At 43.4% G+C, this 19,210-nt stretch overlaps 1 protein-coding gene across 1 annotated transcript in view; it reads right to left on the bottom strand.

Moving 5' to 3' along the window:
• Positions 1 to 19,210, bottom strand: part of APPBP2 (amyloid beta precursor protein binding protein 2) — an 83,889-nt gene that overhangs the window by 16,434 nt on the left and 48,245 nt on the right. Inside the window, exons 4-8 of the mRNA XM_077484467.1 lie at positions 9,466 to 9,589; positions 7,694 to 7,862; positions 6,585 to 6,674; positions 992 to 1,059; positions 796 to 901 (exon numbers count right to left, since the gene is read on the bottom strand). Of these exons, the coding sequence (XP_077340593.1) occupies positions 796 to 901; positions 992 to 1,059; positions 6,585 to 6,674; positions 7,694 to 7,862; positions 9,466 to 9,589 (557 nt within the window). The remainder of the gene's footprint in view (positions 1 to 795; positions 902 to 991; positions 1,060 to 6,584; positions 6,675 to 7,693; positions 7,863 to 9,465; positions 9,590 to 19,210) is intronic.

Below are 19,210 nucleotides of genomic sequence, written 5' to 3'. Positions count from 1 at the left end.
ACACCAATGCGATGTGACAGTTCAAAGTCACTCCCTATTTTCAGCAATGGAACTTTTCAAATTGTTGTGATTTCAAGTTGCACTAACTTTGAAAAAAAGTTCCTGTACTACTTTTCTGCAATCTGAATTGACTTCTGTTGAATGAAGTTGCAATGAAATCAGAGATCCAAATCCCACTGATCTGCGGAGCTTTGAAATTGTGCAAAAGTAGCGCAATTTCAAAGTTGCACTGGTGTGAACCAGGGCTAAACTTGGGATCACGAAATAGCTAATAATCCACACAAAACGCCTGAAGCGCAATACAGGTTCAGTTTTAGGCACCCTTCAGATGGACAAATCTGCCTGCTTAGCGGAGAATCTGTTCGCTGATCCCCGCTGAGCAGGCAGACAGCAGGATAGGGTTCGCTCATGCAGAGAGCGGACATGGACACAGCCCGCTCTGTCTATGGGCAGCTGGGTGGAAACAGACAGCTTGTTTATTGGTCATCCAATCTGCCAGACAGATGGGGAACAGATCACCATCCATCTGTTTCAACAGATAGGACAGGATGTTGGCGGGTGTCAAGGGACACATCTGTTGACATTCGCCTCTCCATACAGCAGTCAAATCAGGTGCGTCTAAAAAACTGACAGGCGGACCCAAATCGGTCTACCTGTGTGAAAGGGTCCTTATAGGTGATAAATGAGAATGAAAGATGAAAAAAAATAAATAAAAAGGGTTATATAGATACAAGATTAAAACAAAGGAAATCTGTAAACCTTTGACAGAAGGCCAAATATGCACATAAAACCTACCTGATATATTGCTACAGATTGGCATATATTGTCAACATTAAGAAGATAAAATCCATAATCTAGTAGTGTATCTGAATATTTAGGATGCTTGGGGCCAAAATTTTCCCTGATAAAAAAAAAAAAAATCCAAAAAACGATTAGAAAATACTTTACAGGATTTTGTTTATGCAATTAAAACAAAATAAAAATTGCGTACCTAGCCAAGTATACTGCATGTTTTATTAGCTGTTCTGCCTTCTTGAACTCTCGTTTCACAACGCAAGCCTTTAAAAACAAAAAAAACAAAAAAAAAAAAAAAAAAACACACACAATCAAGTCAGTGGAAGAAACTAAATTTCAACCTCACATGAGCATTTAAAGACACTATAGCTTATTTCTGGGGAAAAAATATTTTGAGTTAGGACTAAAAATTGTACTTTTACATATTTACATTGTGGTTACCATATTTCCAACAATTCATATACAGATTTGAAGATGTACAGTGCTATCCATTTACATGAAAAGCAAAGAAAAAAAAATATATAGAGATAAAATTTTGTAAATATATGGTTAAGTTAGGCAAACTAAAAAGGGAAAATGTAATGGGTTTGGGTCAAGTTTTTGTTTCATCTGTAAGGTTATTAAAACATATCATTTTAACGGATTGTCCAAAAGCAAAATTTGTTTTAAACATTTAATAAATTGCGGGTTACAAATATTGGTCTTGTTTACATACAGCTAGTAAAGCCTTAATCCTTACAAATAGAAGATGGAAACAATATAAAAAAATATGCAGAAATTCTCTCTCAGGAGAACATTGGCTCAAACAACCTTTACCAACCACATAAGAGGAGGCTCATGATGTAATGGAGCATTCTCCTTTAAAGCTGCACAGAACTTGAAAAGCTACAAATCATAGGATTTGTAGGATTTTGGATGCCTATCGATGTGGTGATGCAGCTGTGATTGCAAGACTTTTTTTTCAACCCCCTTTTGGAATTTGGATCCACTGTTTGGAAAGGCAGAATAGCGGTCTGCCCAAGTAAAAAAGGCGACTACCGTTCTGTCAGGGAGTAAAATATCTTGTGTTTCAGCTAAGCTGAAACAAGGATCTTGCTTTTCCTCCAGTGTCAGCATGAATGAATGAATCAAATACTTGTATAGCACACAATGCGAACTGAATCGCCTCTAGCACCCCCGCCCCAGTTAGAAAGCACCATCTAGAAACACAGCTAACCCCTTAATCACCCCAGGTGTTAACCCCTTCCCTGCCATTGTCATTTATACAGTGTATTTTTTTATAGAGCTGATCACTGTATTGGTGTCACTGTCCCCCAAAAGTGTCAATTTGTGTCAGATTTGTCCGTCGCAATCCCAAATAAAAAAATAAAAATAAAAATTGCTGATCACCGCCATTACTAGTAAAAAACAAAATTAAAATAAAAAAAATAGTTCATAAAAATAATCCATAGTTTGTAGACGCTACCAATCAATATGCCCATTGCTTTTTTTGTTTTGTTTTTTAATCAAAAATACATACCAGAATACATATTGGCCTAAATTGATGAAGAAATTCATTTTTTTTATTTTTTTATTTAATCAATTAGTGTGTTTTGTAGCACAAAGAAAAAAAGGTTTTTCAAAATTGTCTTTGTTTATAGCGCAAAAAATAAAAACCGCAGGAGGATCAAATTCCAAAAGAAAGCTCTATTTGTTGGGGAAAAAATAATAATTTTATTTGGGTAGTGTCACATAACCGCACAATTGATCAGGAAGGGATTAAAACCTTTAGAGCTCAAGTGGTTAAGGTGATCAGCTGGGTCATTCTGTGGGGACTTTATTGCATCCTTTGTGCTATAATCAATGTGGTCATGTGACCACCCTTGAAGGCATCCACCCTACAACACACATGATATCACACAAAAGGGAGTACACTCCTCAGTTTTGAATTATAGCTTTTCATGCGACAACACTGAAGAAATGACACGTTGCTACGATGTAAAGTAGTGAGTGTACAGCTTGTATAACAGTGTAAATTTGCTGTCCCCTCAAAATAACTCCACACATAGCCATTAATTTCTAAACCGCTGGCAACAAAATTGAATACACCCCTAAGTGAAAATGTCCAAATTGTGCCCGATTAACCACTTGCCGACCGCCGCACAACGATGTACATCGACAGAATGGCACGGGCAGGCATAAGGGCTTACATGTACGTCCTTGCCTGCCCGCGGGTTGGGGGCCCGATCGGGCCCCCGCCCGGTGCCTGCGGCGGTCGGTATTCGTTCGGGAGCGATCCCGGACGAGGGGACGGCCATTCATTCATGGCCACCCCCTCGCGATCGCTCCCGACGAATGAAAATGCTCCGTGACATCACTTCCTCTCCTGTAATGTAAACACAGGAGAGGAAGTGATGTATTCTCTCCTCCGTGTCGGTATTTTTCGTTCCGACACCGAGGAGAGAGGATCGGTGAGTTGCACCAACACGACACTACACAGTAGAACATGCCAGGCACACTCACACCCCCCCGATCACCCCCCCAATTAACCCTGCCCCCCAGTCACAGTGACACCAATGTCATTATTTTTTTTTTTTTTGCATTGGTGTCATTTGTGACTGTAATAACTGTTAGGGCAGTTAGGGTTAGCCCCCTTTAGTTCTAATGTACCCCCTAACCCCCCCCAATAAAGGTTTAACCCCGTGATCACCCCCCGTCGCCAGTGTCACTAAGGCTGGGTTCACATTGCAGCGGTTTATGAGAACGAATGTGATTCGCACCGCACTGCAGTGCAAATCACATCCGATCTCTGTGCGATTCGAGTTCAGCCATACAGATAGTATGGCTGAATTCGCATCGCACCCGCCGCAAATTCGCACAGGACCCTTTTTTTTGGCCCGCAGCAGAATCGGATCGCATGGGTGTTCACACCATGCGATCCGAGTTTGCAGATCGCACTGCGATATGCGAACTGATCTGGAGGTGTCATTAACATTTCACTGACACTCCCAGCAGTTCGCATAGGGCAGTGTGAACTGCCGCCGGGAGGCATGCGATGCGGGAACCCGCCGCGGATTCGTGGCGTTCCCGCATCGCTCCAGTGTGAACCCAGCCTAATAAGCGATCGTTTTTCTGATCGCTGTATTAGTGTCACAGGTGACGCTAGTTAGGCAGGTAGGTATTTAGGTTCGCCGCAGCTTTTTATAGCGCCAGGGACCCCCATATACTACCGCATAAAGCCCCCTGATTGCCCCCTAGTTAACCCTTTCACCAGTGATCACCATATAACTGTTACAGGTGACGCTGGTTGGTTAGTTATTTTTTTATAGTTTCAGGGCACCCGCCATTTATTACCTAGTCTCACTAGTGTACCCCTAAATTTAGGGGTGTCTACTTTCCAAAATGGGGTCATTTGGGGGGGGGTTTGTGCCATCTTGGCATTTTATGGCCTTCAAAACTGTAACGCCCTTAGAAAGCCTGAAGGCGGTGCTTGGTTTTCGGGGCCCCATACGCGGCTAGGCTCCCAAAAAGTCCCACATATGTGGTATCCCCGTACTCAGGAGAAGCAGCAGAATTTATTTTGGGGTGTAATTTCACATATGCCCATAGCATGTGTGAGCAATATATCATTTAGTGACAACTTTGTGTAAAAAAAAAAAAAAAAAAATTTTTTTTTTTTGTCATTATTCAATCGCTTGAGGCAAAAAAATAAAATATTCAATGGGCTCAACATGCCACTTATCAATTTCCTTAGGGTGTCTACTTTCCAAAATGGGGTCATTTGGGGGGGTTTTGTACTGTCCTGCCATTTTAGCACCTCAAGAAATGAGATAGGCAGTCGTAAACTAAAAGCTGCGTAAATTCCAGAAAACGTACCTTAGTTTGTAGACGTGACAACTTTTGCGCAAACCAATAAATATACAATTATTGACTTTTTTTTTTACCAAAGACATGTGGCTGAATACATTTTGGCCTAAATGTATGACTAAAATTGAGTTTATTGGATTTTTCTAATAACAAAAAGTAGAAAATATCTTTTTTTTTTCAAAATTTTCGGTCTTTTTACGTTTATATATCGCAAAAAATAAAAATCACAGAGGCAATCAAATACCATCAAAAGAAAGCTCTATTTGTGGGAAGAAAAGGACGCAAATTTTGTTTGGGTACAACATTGCATGACCGCGCAATTACCAGTTAAAGCAGCGCAGTGCCAAATTGTAAAAAGACCTCTGGTCATTTACCAGCAAAATGGTCCGGTCTGAAAGTGGTTAACCATTATCCCTCCCCGGTGTCATGCTACTCGTTCGTGTTGCAAGGTCTCTGGTGTGAATGGAGAGCAGGGCAGGTATCACTCTCACATACTAGTCACTAGAAGTTCAACATGGCACCTCATGGCAAAGAACTGAAAAATCTGAAAGAAAGAATTGTTGTCTTAGACTAAAAGAAGATTGCCAAGACCCTGAAACTGAGCTGCAGCATGGTGGCCAAGTCCATACAGCGGTTTAACAGGACAGGTTCCACTCGGACCAGGCATCGCCATTGTCGACCAAAGTAGTTGAGTGCATGTGCTCAGCGCGATATCCAGAGGTTGTCTTTGGCAAATAGACACAAGTGCTGCCAGCATTGCTGAAGATGTTGAAGGGGTGGAGGGCTCAGCCTGTCAGTGCTCAGACCATACGCCGCACGCTGCATCCAATTGGTCTGCATGGCGGTCATCCCAAAAGGAAGCCTCTTCTAAATATGATGCACAAGAAAGACCGCAAACAGTTCAAACAGTTTGCTTACAAGAAAACTAAGAACATGGATTACTGGAACCATGTCCTGTGGTCTGATGAGACCAAGATAAAACTTATTTGGATCAGATGGTGTCAAGCGTGTGTGGCAGCAACCAGGTGAGGAGTACAAAGACAAGCGTGCCTTGCCTACAGTCAAGCATGGTGGTGGGAGTGTCATTGTCTGGGGCTGCATGAGTGCTGCTGGCATTGGAGAGCGGTCGTTCATTGAGGGAACCAAAAAAGCCAACTGGGACTGGGCCGCAGAGCAGTATTCCAACATAACGACCCCAAACACACCTCCAAGATGACCACTGCCTTATTAAAGAAGCTGAGGGTAAAGGTGATGGACTGGCCAAGCATGTCTTCAGACCTAAACCCTAGTGAGCATTGTTGGGCATCCTCAAAACGGAAGGCAGAGGAGCGCAAAATCTCCAACATCCACCAGCTCCATGTTGTCATGGAGAAGTGGAAGAGGACTTCAGTGGCAACCTGTGAAACTCTGGTGAACTCCATGCCCAAGAGGGTTAAGGCAGTGGTGGAAAATAATGGTGGCTACACAAAAAATTGACACTTTGGGCCTAAATTGGACACTTTCACTTAGGGGCGTACTCACTTTTGTTGCCAGTGGTTTAGACATTAATGGCTGTGTGTTATTTTGAGGGGACAGTAAATTTACACTGTTAAACAAGCTGTACACTCACTACTTTACATTGTATGTAGCAAAGTGTCATTTCATCAGTGTTGTCACATGAAAAGATAATAAAAATGTGAGGGGTGTACCCACTTTTGTGAGACACTGTAGTAACAATCTATGTACATTTTCTTTTAATGTGTTGCAGAATATTGTCCTAATTGTATTAAAAAATATATTGTGAATTTTAAATTCAGTGGTTTGTTCTTGGTGCCCATTAAAAATCCCAGGCCACCGAATCACCTTCTTCATACTTCCAATCTTTGGATATGAACTTTTTTCCTGCTTAAAACTTCAGACTGCGTTATTCAGTAGGGCAAGTCTGTCAATGATGCTGTACATACCTTGGATGCTTGCCTCAAAACATCAACAATCACTTTCACTGGCAGGCCACTGGTGATTTCCTTCATAGCTTCTATGCACCATTTATAAGCCTGATAAGAGATTCAAATACAAAAAAACACTGCTGGAATTGTATTTTCAATATATGTTTAAACACTGGACAATAAACCTGTGTAATAATACTGATTCAGGTGACAGAGGGAACAGTCAAGCTATAAAAGAAAACAGGGTGCCTGCTGCCAAATTTTCAGCATGGCAAGCACAAGTTTAATCACTGGAGGAGAGTAGGCTGGGTTCTCAGCACAGCCAGAAAACTGACTATGTTGTGATCTCATGCTTAGTGTAGTCATTGCTTCATAGGAAAGCAAAAGTTACTGGCAGGAACACCAGTGAAATCGCACAAAAAGAAGCAATACAAAAAACAGTATACTTTCTCATACAAGTACATGGTACAACAGGCCAATATCAGGAATACAAAATGTTGAGTCAAAGTAATCTTTAACGTAAATTTCAGATGGCAATAGCAAAAGACTCGTTTTTGGCATGTATATTGCTGAATTTAGAGTTGAAATGCAATTTACTAAAGGAGCTTAAAGCGCGCGTGTGCGTGTGTGTGTGGGGGGGGAGGAGCAAGCACCCAATTTTGATAGGTACCAACTTCCACTCCGACCACCTAAGTGATCGGAAGTTCTCTTCCCTCCCAGCAGTCTTAGGGGACATGCGACAGGTTCCAGAAGACTGGAGGCCATTCACAATGCACAGCGCTGCTCGAGCATGTGCACCCGGCTGTGAAGCTGCAAGCTGTCACAGCCAGGTACCCAAAGTTAAGATGCTGGTGCCGAGGAAAGACGACAGCAGGTGAAACCGGCTGGGGTGAGCACATCGCAGGATCATGGAATAAGCAAAAGGCTTTTTTTTAAAGTTAGCAGCTACCAACTTTTTTTTTTAAACAGGAGACTGGAGCTCCTCTTTAACTAGCCAAGGGCAAACAAACAAATTATATATATATATATATATATAACATACATATACACACACACACACACACACACATACATACACATACACACACGCTTACTGATCAAATATATTTAAAAACAAATCACACTACCTCATCATAATGACTTTTAGCAAAGAGCAGTGCACACAACTCTCCATAAAGAGCAGCTTTGTTTGCATGTTGTCCATGTTTTGCCAGCTTATCCATGTAACTCTGAGCTTGCTTAAAAGTTTCTTCTCCTAAATGGTATTTACAGTTGCCATTGCGTACATGCAGCAACCTAAGAAACGAAAAACAAAAATTATATAGTTACCATAGTTAAAATACAATTTTCCCAAACATTAAAAAGGAGAGGTGTCCAACCCATGGCCCCAGTAGCCATGTCTAGAGGGACACTGTTCAAGCATAGAAGCCACAGTGGTCGACAGACAAGCTAGGCACATGCATGTACAGAGAGGCGCCAGGGATGCCATGCAAGCATAGCAGCTGTCAACAATGAAAAACCAGGCAAAGGCACATCTGGAGGGATGTCTAGGCTGCCCTGTTCGTAACCGCACCGACAGCAGCGAATGCAGGGACTCCTGCCAGGTAAGTGCCGTATGGCTGTATATAGGGCAGTGCTGGGGAGGGGCTGCTCCCCCACCCTCAAGTTTCAGTTGTGTGTCAAAGTCCGCTGCCCACAACCTCCCCACACAGCAGATACAGGGGTCACCAACAGTCATTAACTTAAAGGACAGTTTGTAAAATCCAGGATTCCATGCATGTCTGTAACGGACATTCATGGACAGATATAAAAATCACAGATTTTACAAACCGTTCATGCATTTGCCAACAGTTGGCAGCTCCAGCCCATATAAATAGTTGAAATTCAATCCCTTTACCCATTATGTTTTTAGTTTTAGCATGGCTTCCACATTGCAAAAGAAAACAAAAAAAAAAAAAAAAAAAAAAAAGAAAAGTTGCGGATAGAGATTGAGCGATAGATAGTTCCAACTTTTTTTGGTTACGTTTTGATTGCCCAACTTTTTCTACACATTAGCTTTTCATTATTGTTAGGCCAGCAATAGACTGAGTGAATTTCTTTCCTGCAACCATGTGTCGACAGACAATGTTGACAGGGGAATCCCTCCTGCCGAGCCATTGCTTTCTCCCAGTGGGGGAAGCCATCCCCACCAGGAGAACGCAGCAATTATTGCTTGTGGCCATAACAGCCACTAGTGATATTCGCAAGTAAAATCCAGCAGGCTGGTTTTACCCAAGTTGATCAATTGATCAACTTGGGTACATTCAACCTACCCATGCATAGTTCGGATTTCAGCTGGCTCCTGCTGAACTGGCCAAGACTCGAACTGTCTATGGCTGGCTTTAGTGTTTTTTTGTGTGGCCCAAGACAATTCCTCTTCTTCCAATGTGGCCCAGGAAGGTCAAAAGGTTCGACAACCCTGCCTTAAAAAGCCAAGTTCAACTTTTTGGAACAAGTTAAATGCTCCACCCAGATTTGGGGTGGAACATGCAACATGTTCCAGCTCCTGCTACCAGTAATCTTAAATCTCCTCCCTGTGCGCATTGATTAATTTCTCTTGAAAGGTAAACTTATCCTTTAAGGTTAGGTTCACACTACTGCATGTCAGGAATGTCATGCACAGAAACACGCTGCCCTTCAGCAGACCTGTGGTTGTGCTATTGTTAATGGCACCCCACGCATCTGCTAACTGACGTTTTGCGATGCACCAGCACCATGTGGTTTGTTGTGCCACATTTTTAGATAAGGGTCAGGGACTTATTTTCTACGTTTCAAGCATGTAGGGCAGCCCACTGAAACAAGTGGGCTGCCCCAAATGCGCAAACATTCTGTTTCACCTGTAGATGCGAACCTTACTTACCTGACACAACATTCCACTGCTCGAAACCAATGCAGCATTTCATTGTGAAGCGTGCACAGCTGCAAACAAGAGAGAAACACTTTCTCAGCATCACTGTACCAGCCAGCATCTGAGAGGAATCCACCTAAAAAAAAAAAAAAAAAAAAAAAGAAGAATAAAATTCTAGTAGAGCAGTAAGCACCAAAACACTAATAATGAAAACTGACAAATACAGTACAAATACATTAAAGATTGTAAACCTAAACAAAAAAACATTACACTTAAAAAAAAAAAAAAAAAATTCAAAATATGGACACTTTGGTATAGTGACCAAACTTTTGGACATTTTAAAAACTTACCATAACATTTTATTTTTTTAAAATAATAAAAAAAAAAATTTATCTGTGAAGGTAGATGTCAAGTCATTGTTTTTTGTACATCTTGTTTTTACCATATGTCACATTATAGGATGTTTTATGCCTTTAAGCACTTTAGCATCTGCTGACTGTTGAACTTTACGCCTATCCGTTATATACAAAGGGCCTGAGCAATCACCCCTCAGCCACCACACCCCATATTCCTTAAAATGTAATTGCCAAGTTAGTATTACCTAAAGCCTGCTTCTGTGAAGTGTCTCCATCACACAGTGTGCACACTGCGCAGTCACTGAGTGTTTCCCAGCTCTCCGACTAAGCGACAGTGTGGTTCCGCCCTTGCACAGGCATCCACGCAGCGCATCGCTCTGCCCTGCCAACAACTGACGTAAGTTCCTGATGTCAGTTCTGATATCAGCACCATCAGTTCCATGCTGGTTTCTGAAGGCTTCTCCTCCTGTCCAGGCTACATGAAGAAGCAGAAGAAGAAGAAGCAGAAGAAGAAGCAGAAGAAGCAGCAGCAGCAGAAGCAGCAGCAGCAGCAGCAGCAGCAGCAGAAGCAGCAGCAGCAGCAGAAGCAGCAGCAGAAGCAGCAGCAGCAGCAGAAGCAGCAGCAGCAGAAGCAGCAGCAGCAGAAGAAGCAGCAGCAGAAGAAGCAGCAGCAGCAGCAGCAGCAGCAGAAGAAGCAATCCAGGCATGGCGATCGGGGGGTGGATTGTGATTCTATGTACGATCGTGCAGCTCTAGTTCAGAGCCACCTAATCCCATTTTGATTACAATGGTTCCCACTTCTCCAGATACAGGGCGTAGTGATGGGGACATGCTGTGCCCCATCCTATGCCAATCTGTACCTATGGGAGTGGGAACAGATGATTAACATCTCGGAGGATCTAGCCCTCTTCCTGGACCATGTGGTCCTTTGGTTTCGTAATATAGATATCTTTATGGTATGGAGTGGCCCTCATGAGTTGTTATAGACTTTTGTGCAGCAGTTAAATACATTTAAGCTTACCTTCAGCATGTCTCATGATACAGACAAGATGTTCCTGGACGTACAAATCCATAAAGACAAGGATGGTCTTCTACCCAGCAGACTGTATAGAAAACCTACATGCCAGCAGCTTTCATCCTCATAATCTAGTTAAATCCATTCCTTTTGGCCAGTAATTTCGCATTAGATGTAACTGTTGTAATGATGATAGATTTAAGGAAGCAGATACACTCAAGAATAGACTCCAAGCAAGTGGGTACTCAAAGAGCGACGACAAAAACATGGCAGGAATTGATATACAAAACCAAAACCCCGAAAGCGGATATGAATCAATTAAGAATAATTTCCCACTTCTCTAACCAGCAGGAAAAATTCCATGGTGGCACTTTTCCAGGTGTCAATTTTTGATACTGGATAGAGTGCACACCGGAATGATGATAGATGGGGGACTGAAATAAAATACTACTGTAAACACGAACAGTGTTGGATCTTCAGACTAAATGTCACCTCATTTCCGGGTCTAAATAAGGCGATCTCCTTTAAACCTTTTTTGGAGGGATTTGTTTCAGGGGAACGTGAGCTATATTCGGCCTATCGATGCATTTATGGCCATAATCCGATCACATACTTCCCCGCCTTCCTCTATTCATGCATATTCATGTCTAAGCATGGATCATACAGTTGTGCTCATAAGCTTACATATCCTGGCAGAATTTAGGATTTCTTGGCCATTTTTCAGACTATGAATAAGAAAAACAAATTTTTTCAATCATGGTTAGTGTTCGGCTGAAGCCATTTATTATCAACTGTGTTTACTCTCTTTCTAAAATCAGAATGACAAAAGAAACTACCCAAATGACCCTGATCAAACGTTTACATACCCTGATGATTTTGGCCTTATAAAAACACACACACACACACACACACACACACACACACAATGGGGTTTGAATCGCTATTAAAAAGGTAACCATCATCAGTGATCTGTTTGTTTGCAATTAGTGTGTGGGTATAAAAGGTCAATGAGTTTCTGGACTCCTGACAGACCCTTGCACGTTTCATCCAGTGCTGCACTGACGTTTCTGGATTCTGAGTCATGGAGAAATTGGAAAGGGATATAAGAATATCCAAGGAATTGAGCATCCCAATCAGCAGTGTTCAAACTAATCAAAAAGTGGAAAATGAGGGGTTCGGTTGAAACCAAACCAAACCACGGTCAACCAACTAAAATTTCAGTCCCAACTGCCACGAAAATTGTTTGAGATGCAAAGAAAAACCCACAAATAATTTCAGGTGAAATACAGGATTCTCTGAAAGCATGTGGTGTGGCCGTTTCAAGATGCACAATACGGAGGCACTTAAAGGTGGGCTGCATGATCGAGTTGCCAGAGGAAAGCCATTACTACGCAAATGCCACAAAGTATCCCGCTTACAATACGCCAAACAGCACAGAAACAAGCCTCGAACCTTCGAGCACAAAGTAATTTGGAGTGATGATACCAAAATTGAGCTTTTTAGACACAGCCATAAATGCTACATTTGAAGAGGAGTCAAGAAGGCCTATGATGAAAAGGTACAGAGGTGGATCACTGATGTTTTGGGGATGTGCGAGCTACAAAGGCACAGGAAATTTGGTCATAATTGATAGCAAGATGAATGCAGTATGTTATGGAAAAAATACTGGAGGAACATTTGCATTCATCAGTTAGGAGGCTGCACATGGGACGTACCTGGACATTCCAAAATGACAATGATCCAAAACAAAGCCAAGTCGACCTGTCATTGGCTACAGCAGAATAAAGTGAAGATTCTGGAGTGGCCATCTCAGTCTGACGTCAATATCATTGAGCCACTCTGGGGAGATCTCAAAAACGTGCAGTTCATGCAAGACAGCCCAAAGTATTTACAGGAACTGGTGGCTTTTTGCCAAGAGGAATGGCTGTTTACCATCTGAAAAAATAAAGAGCCTCATCCACAAAAGACTTCAAGCAGTCATTGATGTTAAAGGGGGCGATATATAGTATGTAAACTTTTGATCAGGGTCATTTGGGTAGTTTCTGTTGGCATCCTGATTTAAAAAAAGAGTAAACACAGTTGATGGATAACAACCATGAGTGAAAGTAAAGTTTGTGTTATCATTCCATATTCTCTGAAAAATCCCCAAGATAATCAATGGTTACTTACTGATAACGGTATTTCTTCGAATCTTCCAGGATTGTAACACATGAGAGACGATAGGCAACTCCCTACAGGAAACACAATCAGTTCACAGCTGTTAAAAAGGCCCCATCTTCCCGCTTGTCCCTCATTTGTTGTGAATCGGTTGGAGAATTACTTTACAAAGGCTCTTTAGACACTTAGGCACTTACCACCTATTGTATATACACCCTTTCCTCCATCCTTAACAGGGCATGAAGTAGGCCTGCCATCCTTGGAGGTTCATAGAAATACCGTTATCAGCAAGTAACCATTGGTTTTCTCACCTCACCTTCCAGGATGGCAACACGAAAAGGATAATCAAGTAAACCGTAGGCCTACCTAACGGATGTGGCTGCTGCCTGTAGCACCTTTCGACCGAGGGCTAGGTCTTGTTGCGAAAGGACCTCCACTTGGCAGAGCTTCAGGAAGGTGTCTTGGCTGGACCAGGTGGCTGCGTTACGAATTTGTTCCCAGGAGGCTCTTGCTTTCTTTGGCCCAGGAGGTTGCGAGGGTTTTAGTTAAGTGTGCTTTCAATTTTGATGGTGCAGGGATACCTGAGCTTTCGTGTGATACAGAAATGGCCTGCCTTATCCACCTAGAGACTGAGGATTTTGAGGCCTGAAGTCCCTTCCTTGGTCAAAAAAAATAAACAAAGGATTAAGAGGTGATTGGATCTACTAAAACAGGGCTGCCCAACCAGTGACCCGGGGGCCACATGTGGCCCATGGAGCCCTCTGATGTGTCCTGTGACCTCCTTCTGTGGAATGGCAGATTGGCAAGCCCAGATATTTGGTTGCAGGTACGTCATCCCAGAGCATCTGTGTTGTTAAAGCAAGCTGGCAAACCAAGCAGCTGTGGAGCAGAGCTGCATAAGTTGATGCTTCCTGTATAGCGCTGTCTCTTGCCACAGGCGGAGTGATACCAAATGCACTCTGCCAGGGACAGCAACAGCAGGTGATACCTGAATGGAAGACTTATTAAAGGTCAGTTTATTACTAAAATTGCAGTGTATATATGGGCATGTCTGCGCAGTGGTTACTGGGCTGCTTTCAAACGGATCCGCAGGTTTTGTTATTACCCGCAGGTTTGGTGAGCCTTCAGAAAGTGCACCACACCTGCAGGCTATAATAGAAGTCTATGGCAAAGTGTAGCAAATCCACAGAAAGACACGTGCACTGCGCTGCATTAGTGTGAAAGGCCAGTTTCACACAATCAGTACAACTCAAATCAGACCCTCCGTTCACCTCTGTGAAACGGCAGATGTAAACAGATTTGTGTCCTTTTACACCCGCTTACCTCCAATCTGATTTACAAAAAAAAAAAAAAAAAAAAATTATATATAACAGAAGGGGATCAATCCCCTTCCGTCAGGGTGGATCGGAGGACACCTACAGTAGAGGGGGCCGTGTCCGTGTAAGCTCTGCACAGACCTGTCCTCCACCTGCTTTGCTCCTTGTGGCCCACGACTGGTTACCAAGTTGCTTAAGTGGCCCTCGTTTTTCAAAAGGTTGGGCACGCCTGTCCCAAAAATCATTAACCCTTTCTAGATGAGGAGGCATTGCCTTACATCTAAGCAATGGAATCGCTTTTCCCCCTCATTTTTAGGGTTGTCATAAAAAAGGATGGTAGATTTATTACCTGCATCCTATGAAAGGCTGCTGACACCCTGGGCAGATATAAAAGGATCTGGTCTGAGGGTGATCCTGTCTGGCAGGATCAACAAAAAAGTTCTTTAATAGAGAGACCCTGTAGGTCACCTACCCTTCTAGCTGTGGTAATTGCCAGCAGGAAGGCAAATTTTAAACTTAAGAGGAACCTCTATGGGTTCAAAGGGGTGTCTATATAATGCCTCTAGAACCCTGGTTAAGGTCCCAAGGCGGGAACCCATCTTTTGTGACCTGGGTAGCCCTATTTCTGGCCACCATAAACCTTTTAACTAAGGGTTCCTTTGCTAACCTAGCATCAAGGAAAACAAAGTGTGGCTACTTGTACCCAAAGAGTGTTCACTGCCACACCCCTCTCTACCCCATACATAAGGAATTCTAGGATTATGGGGGGGATCAAGGTGGAAACAACCTGTTTCTTTACACCAGGTACAAAAGGGTTTCCATACGTTAAAGTATATCTTTCTGGTTACTGGATTCCTGTTCAAGAGTAGGGATGGGCCCGAACGGACCCCTGTTCGGTTCGAACCCAAACTAAGTTTGGACCCGAATAAACGAACCCCATTAATGTCAATGGGACCCGAACATCAAAAATCCAAAGAACCCATTTAAAGGCTTATGTGCAAGTAATCTGGCATACAATGGTTTTAGGGGTCCGGGTCCTGTCCTGGGGGGCATGTATCAAATTTTTTTTTTTTTTTTATGAAAAACCTAATTTTTAAATAAGCAGTGATTTTTTTTCATTTTTAAAGTGAAAGCATAAAAATGAAAAATCCTTGCTATATAGTGTCTGGGGGTCCCCTTAGTCTACCTGTAAAGTGGCAGATCAGTACCATGTCTAGAATCTGCTGCAGTAATAATTGCATTTATAAAAGCCAAAAAAAGAGAAAAGTTTCCCTGCAAGCTGCCTTTATTTTGCTAAGCAACAGCTGGGGAGCCACTGTGTATGATGAGGCCACAATGTAGTGCACTGGAAATAAGATTAGAAATTTTTTGGATACATTCTGGTGTCACTTTGACTTTGGATAGAATGGGTGCATAAAAACTTGTCTTTGGGTGTCGGTGGTGCCTTCCCACCGTAACCCTACAGGAAGCACTCTTGATGAAAGCGAGAACTGGCCTTGCTGTAAAAAAATTGCAATGATATGCACCTGTCAAACAGGTGCTGAAAAATTTGTCTGAGTGTTGTGGTGGCGATTTTGAAATATAATATTTATATCAAGGAGTTTAAAGGAAACCATTCTGAATGTAGGACTTAATATTGTCAGAGGTTTTAATACAGAAGTTTTAGTGTCTTCTATCTGATGGGAAGCATTAAATGTCCCCAGGTGTTCCCTGTTTTCCCAATCATCTGTGCAGACAGTGAGGCATCTCACCAGGGGACATTAACATGCTAATGTCAGAACTGTTTGGGGTTCAATGATAAAAGCAAATTGTTAGACAATCTGGCTCCGGTCATTCAGGCCTGACCTAGGCATGGTTCTGGGAGACTTGAGAATTAACCAATCAGTATGTAGACTTGAGAATCGGCCAGTCAGAGGTTGATGCCATCTCAGAGCCAATGGTGCGTTCCATCTGCTGATTGGCCGAGAATGCATATAAAATAGGGAAAGAATTAGCTGAGCGCCCCCTCTTGAATTCCAGACCACCGGAAGTCCATGTAACGTATACTTGTATCTCTCTCTCTCTCCCCCCCTCTCTCCCCCCCCCTCTCTCTCTCCTTATTATGTCTCTTTTCTATTTCTAATTATTTCTTAGAACTTATCTTGAAATATTGATAAATATATTGAAAGTGTATGTTTGTTGTAAGCATATGACCTAAATCATCTTGGCAGCCTAAGCAACCTGTACTTGTAACATCACTTGAGTTATATGATAAGTTCTAATTATTCTAAAGTTTCTTTTCTGTATAAATAAAGGTAATTGTTTATCTTTTCGCACTGTTATCGTTCATTTTTATTCTTATGTAGACAAAGGTTTAATCACTTATTTTCTTGTATCGTTAGTCATTTAAGTGAGATATAAAAATTGCCATAACAGTGTTAATTGTGCCCATGAAACATATCAAAAACATTCTTCCAGATGAAATGATTGAACATCCTCAAAGCTAGGCAGCCTTGAAGTCCTGCTGAGATTTCACATCCCAAAAAGAGACTTAAATCACTAATATCGGTATCAGGGGCTTCATAGATGGTAATCCAGGACGGATTCATTTTTATAAAAGTCAAATGGGCCACAGAGTCTGTGGACAGACGCATTCTATGATCAGTAACAAAATCTCCTGCAGCACTGAATGCCCATTCTGAAAGCACGCTAGATGCAGGGCAGCCCAACAACTCAATGGCATACTGAGCAAGCTCTGGCCAGTGGTCTATTCTCAAGACTCAGTAAGTCAGCGGATCATCAGCTGGAAAGCTCTCCATCTCTGTTTTAGACCGGAGGTAATCGTCCACCATGTGATGCAGATGCTGCCGATGGGATGTGGAAGCTGACAGCCCTGGGCGCCGAGGACTTAAATTCCGAAATGCCTCAGAACAACATTTTCCACCACACTAACCTACTGGAGTCAGGAAAAATGTTCAATAAAATACTCTTTAACGTGTCCTCAAGAGATTTTATCTTCTGCACTCTGTGGGGACGGGATAAGTTAGTTCTGAGACCTTCCCCTTATAACGGTGGTCAAGGAGGGTTGCCAACCAGTAATCATCCTTCCCATTTATGCCACGTATTGTTGGGTCCTTTCGCAGACTTTGAAGCATGAGGTTGCCCATGCGCCTCAAATTTGCCTGAGGCTTGAGAAGCAGACTCCTCTGGGTCACTCAGGATGACAGCATCTTCAATTTCCTCCACCCAGCCATGTGCTACTCCCAAGGATCCGGGGGTTGGAAAGGCATCGCTTACAGATTGAAACGTCTTCCTCAAAGACTATGAAAGTGCCAGAATACTACTACTCATCCTCCTCCCCTCTCTCCTCCTGTGTGTTCTGCGACATAGGAATGATGGTGTCTGGATAAAGTGGGCCTTGAGAGGAAAGGAAGACAGTCCTCCTTCTCCTCCTGCTGCTCTGCCTCCAGTGACCTGTCCATGATGCCACACGAGTCTGCTCCAGAAGGAACACAACAGGGATTGTGTCACTGATGCATGCACTGTCACCATCCTCGTGGCCTCCTCAAATGGTGACAATACAGTGCATGCACCCTTAATGATCAGCCATTGGGGTGGCGGAAAAAAAGCTGAGGTGGCCCAAGCCTGTCGTCGTGCCGTACTGGCACGGGTATGCGCCGGCTGCATGTATAGCCGCTGCAGCATTCCCAAAGTTGAGTTCCACCTGGTGGGCATGTCACAAATAAGGCGGTTTACGGGCAGGTGGAATGCCTGCATTTTGTCTGGCATTCTTTGAACCATTAAAATTCGGTCTAAGTGTGTTCGTCCTAGGACTAATACACTGCTCAACAAGCATTCTCTTGCCTTTGTGGCTGTGTGTGGTGAAAAGAGCTTGGGTGTGTTATTTGGAGAGACCATATTTATTTATCGGCACATAACACACACCTTTACTTTAAGAGGGAAGGTTCCAGGGAAACCCAAAAAATATATCAAAACAAAACAAAAAAAAAAAAAAAAAAAAAAACTGTGAGGCAAAATAAGTGTCAGTGGCCTGCAGCACCCCCGTGGCCATGAATGCAGACTCACCATTGCCATCAATGCAGCCCAATTCATGCCCATCTGCAACCTTGGAGGAGGGGGAGGCAGGACAAGTGCCAAATTACATACAGGAGAAACTCCTGTTTTCTCTGCACCCTTTTTTAATACAATATCACTAGGGGTGCACCGAATGTTTTTTTTTTTTTTTTTTTTTGGTGCCGAAACAGATACCAAAAATGAAAAATACACTAGGCCGAAAACCAAAACTGATACTGAAACATATTGCTAAAAAATATATTTTGATACAGGAGACGGCCAGAGACTGGGGACATGGTACAGGAGATCAATGCAGCACGCCAGCGTCCCCAGTGCAGCCAGCATCCCCCCTGCCCCCCAGTGCAGCCAGCGCCCCCCGCCCCCCCCCCCCAGCGCAGACAGGCAGTGTCCGCCCCCCCCCAGTGCAGCCAGCCGGAGTGTGTGTCCCCCATTGCAGCCAGCCGGAGTGTGTGTCCCCCATTGCAGCCAGCCGGAGTGTGTGTCCCCCATTGCAGCCAGCCAGAGTGTGTGTCCCCCATTGCAGCCAGCCAGAGTGTGTGTCCCCCATTGCAGCCAGCCAGAGTGTGTGTCCCCCATTGCAGCCAGCCAGAGTGTGTGTCCCCCATTGCAGCCAGCCAGAGTGTGTGTCCCCCATTGCAGCCAGCCAGAGTGTGTGTCCCCCATTGCAGCCAGCCAGAGTGTGTGTCCCCCATTGCAGCCAGCCAGAGTGTGTGTCCCCCATTGCAGCCAGCCAGAGTGTGTGTCCCCCATTGCAGCCAGCCAGAGTGTGTGTCCCCCATTGCAGCCAGCCAGAGTGTGTGTCCCCCATTGCAGCCAGCCAGAGTGTGTGTCCCCCATTG

Source organism: Lithobates pipiens, unplaced genomic scaffold, assembly GCF_037356315.1.
Source record: "Lithobates pipiens isolate NorthernLeopardFrog02 unplaced genomic scaffold, aLitPip1_a1.2 Scaffold_16, whole genome shotgun sequence".
NCBI lineage: Eukaryota > Metazoa > Chordata > Amphibia > Anura > Ranidae > Lithobates > Lithobates pipiens.
This window is presented reverse-complemented; position numbering and strand designations above follow the sequence as displayed.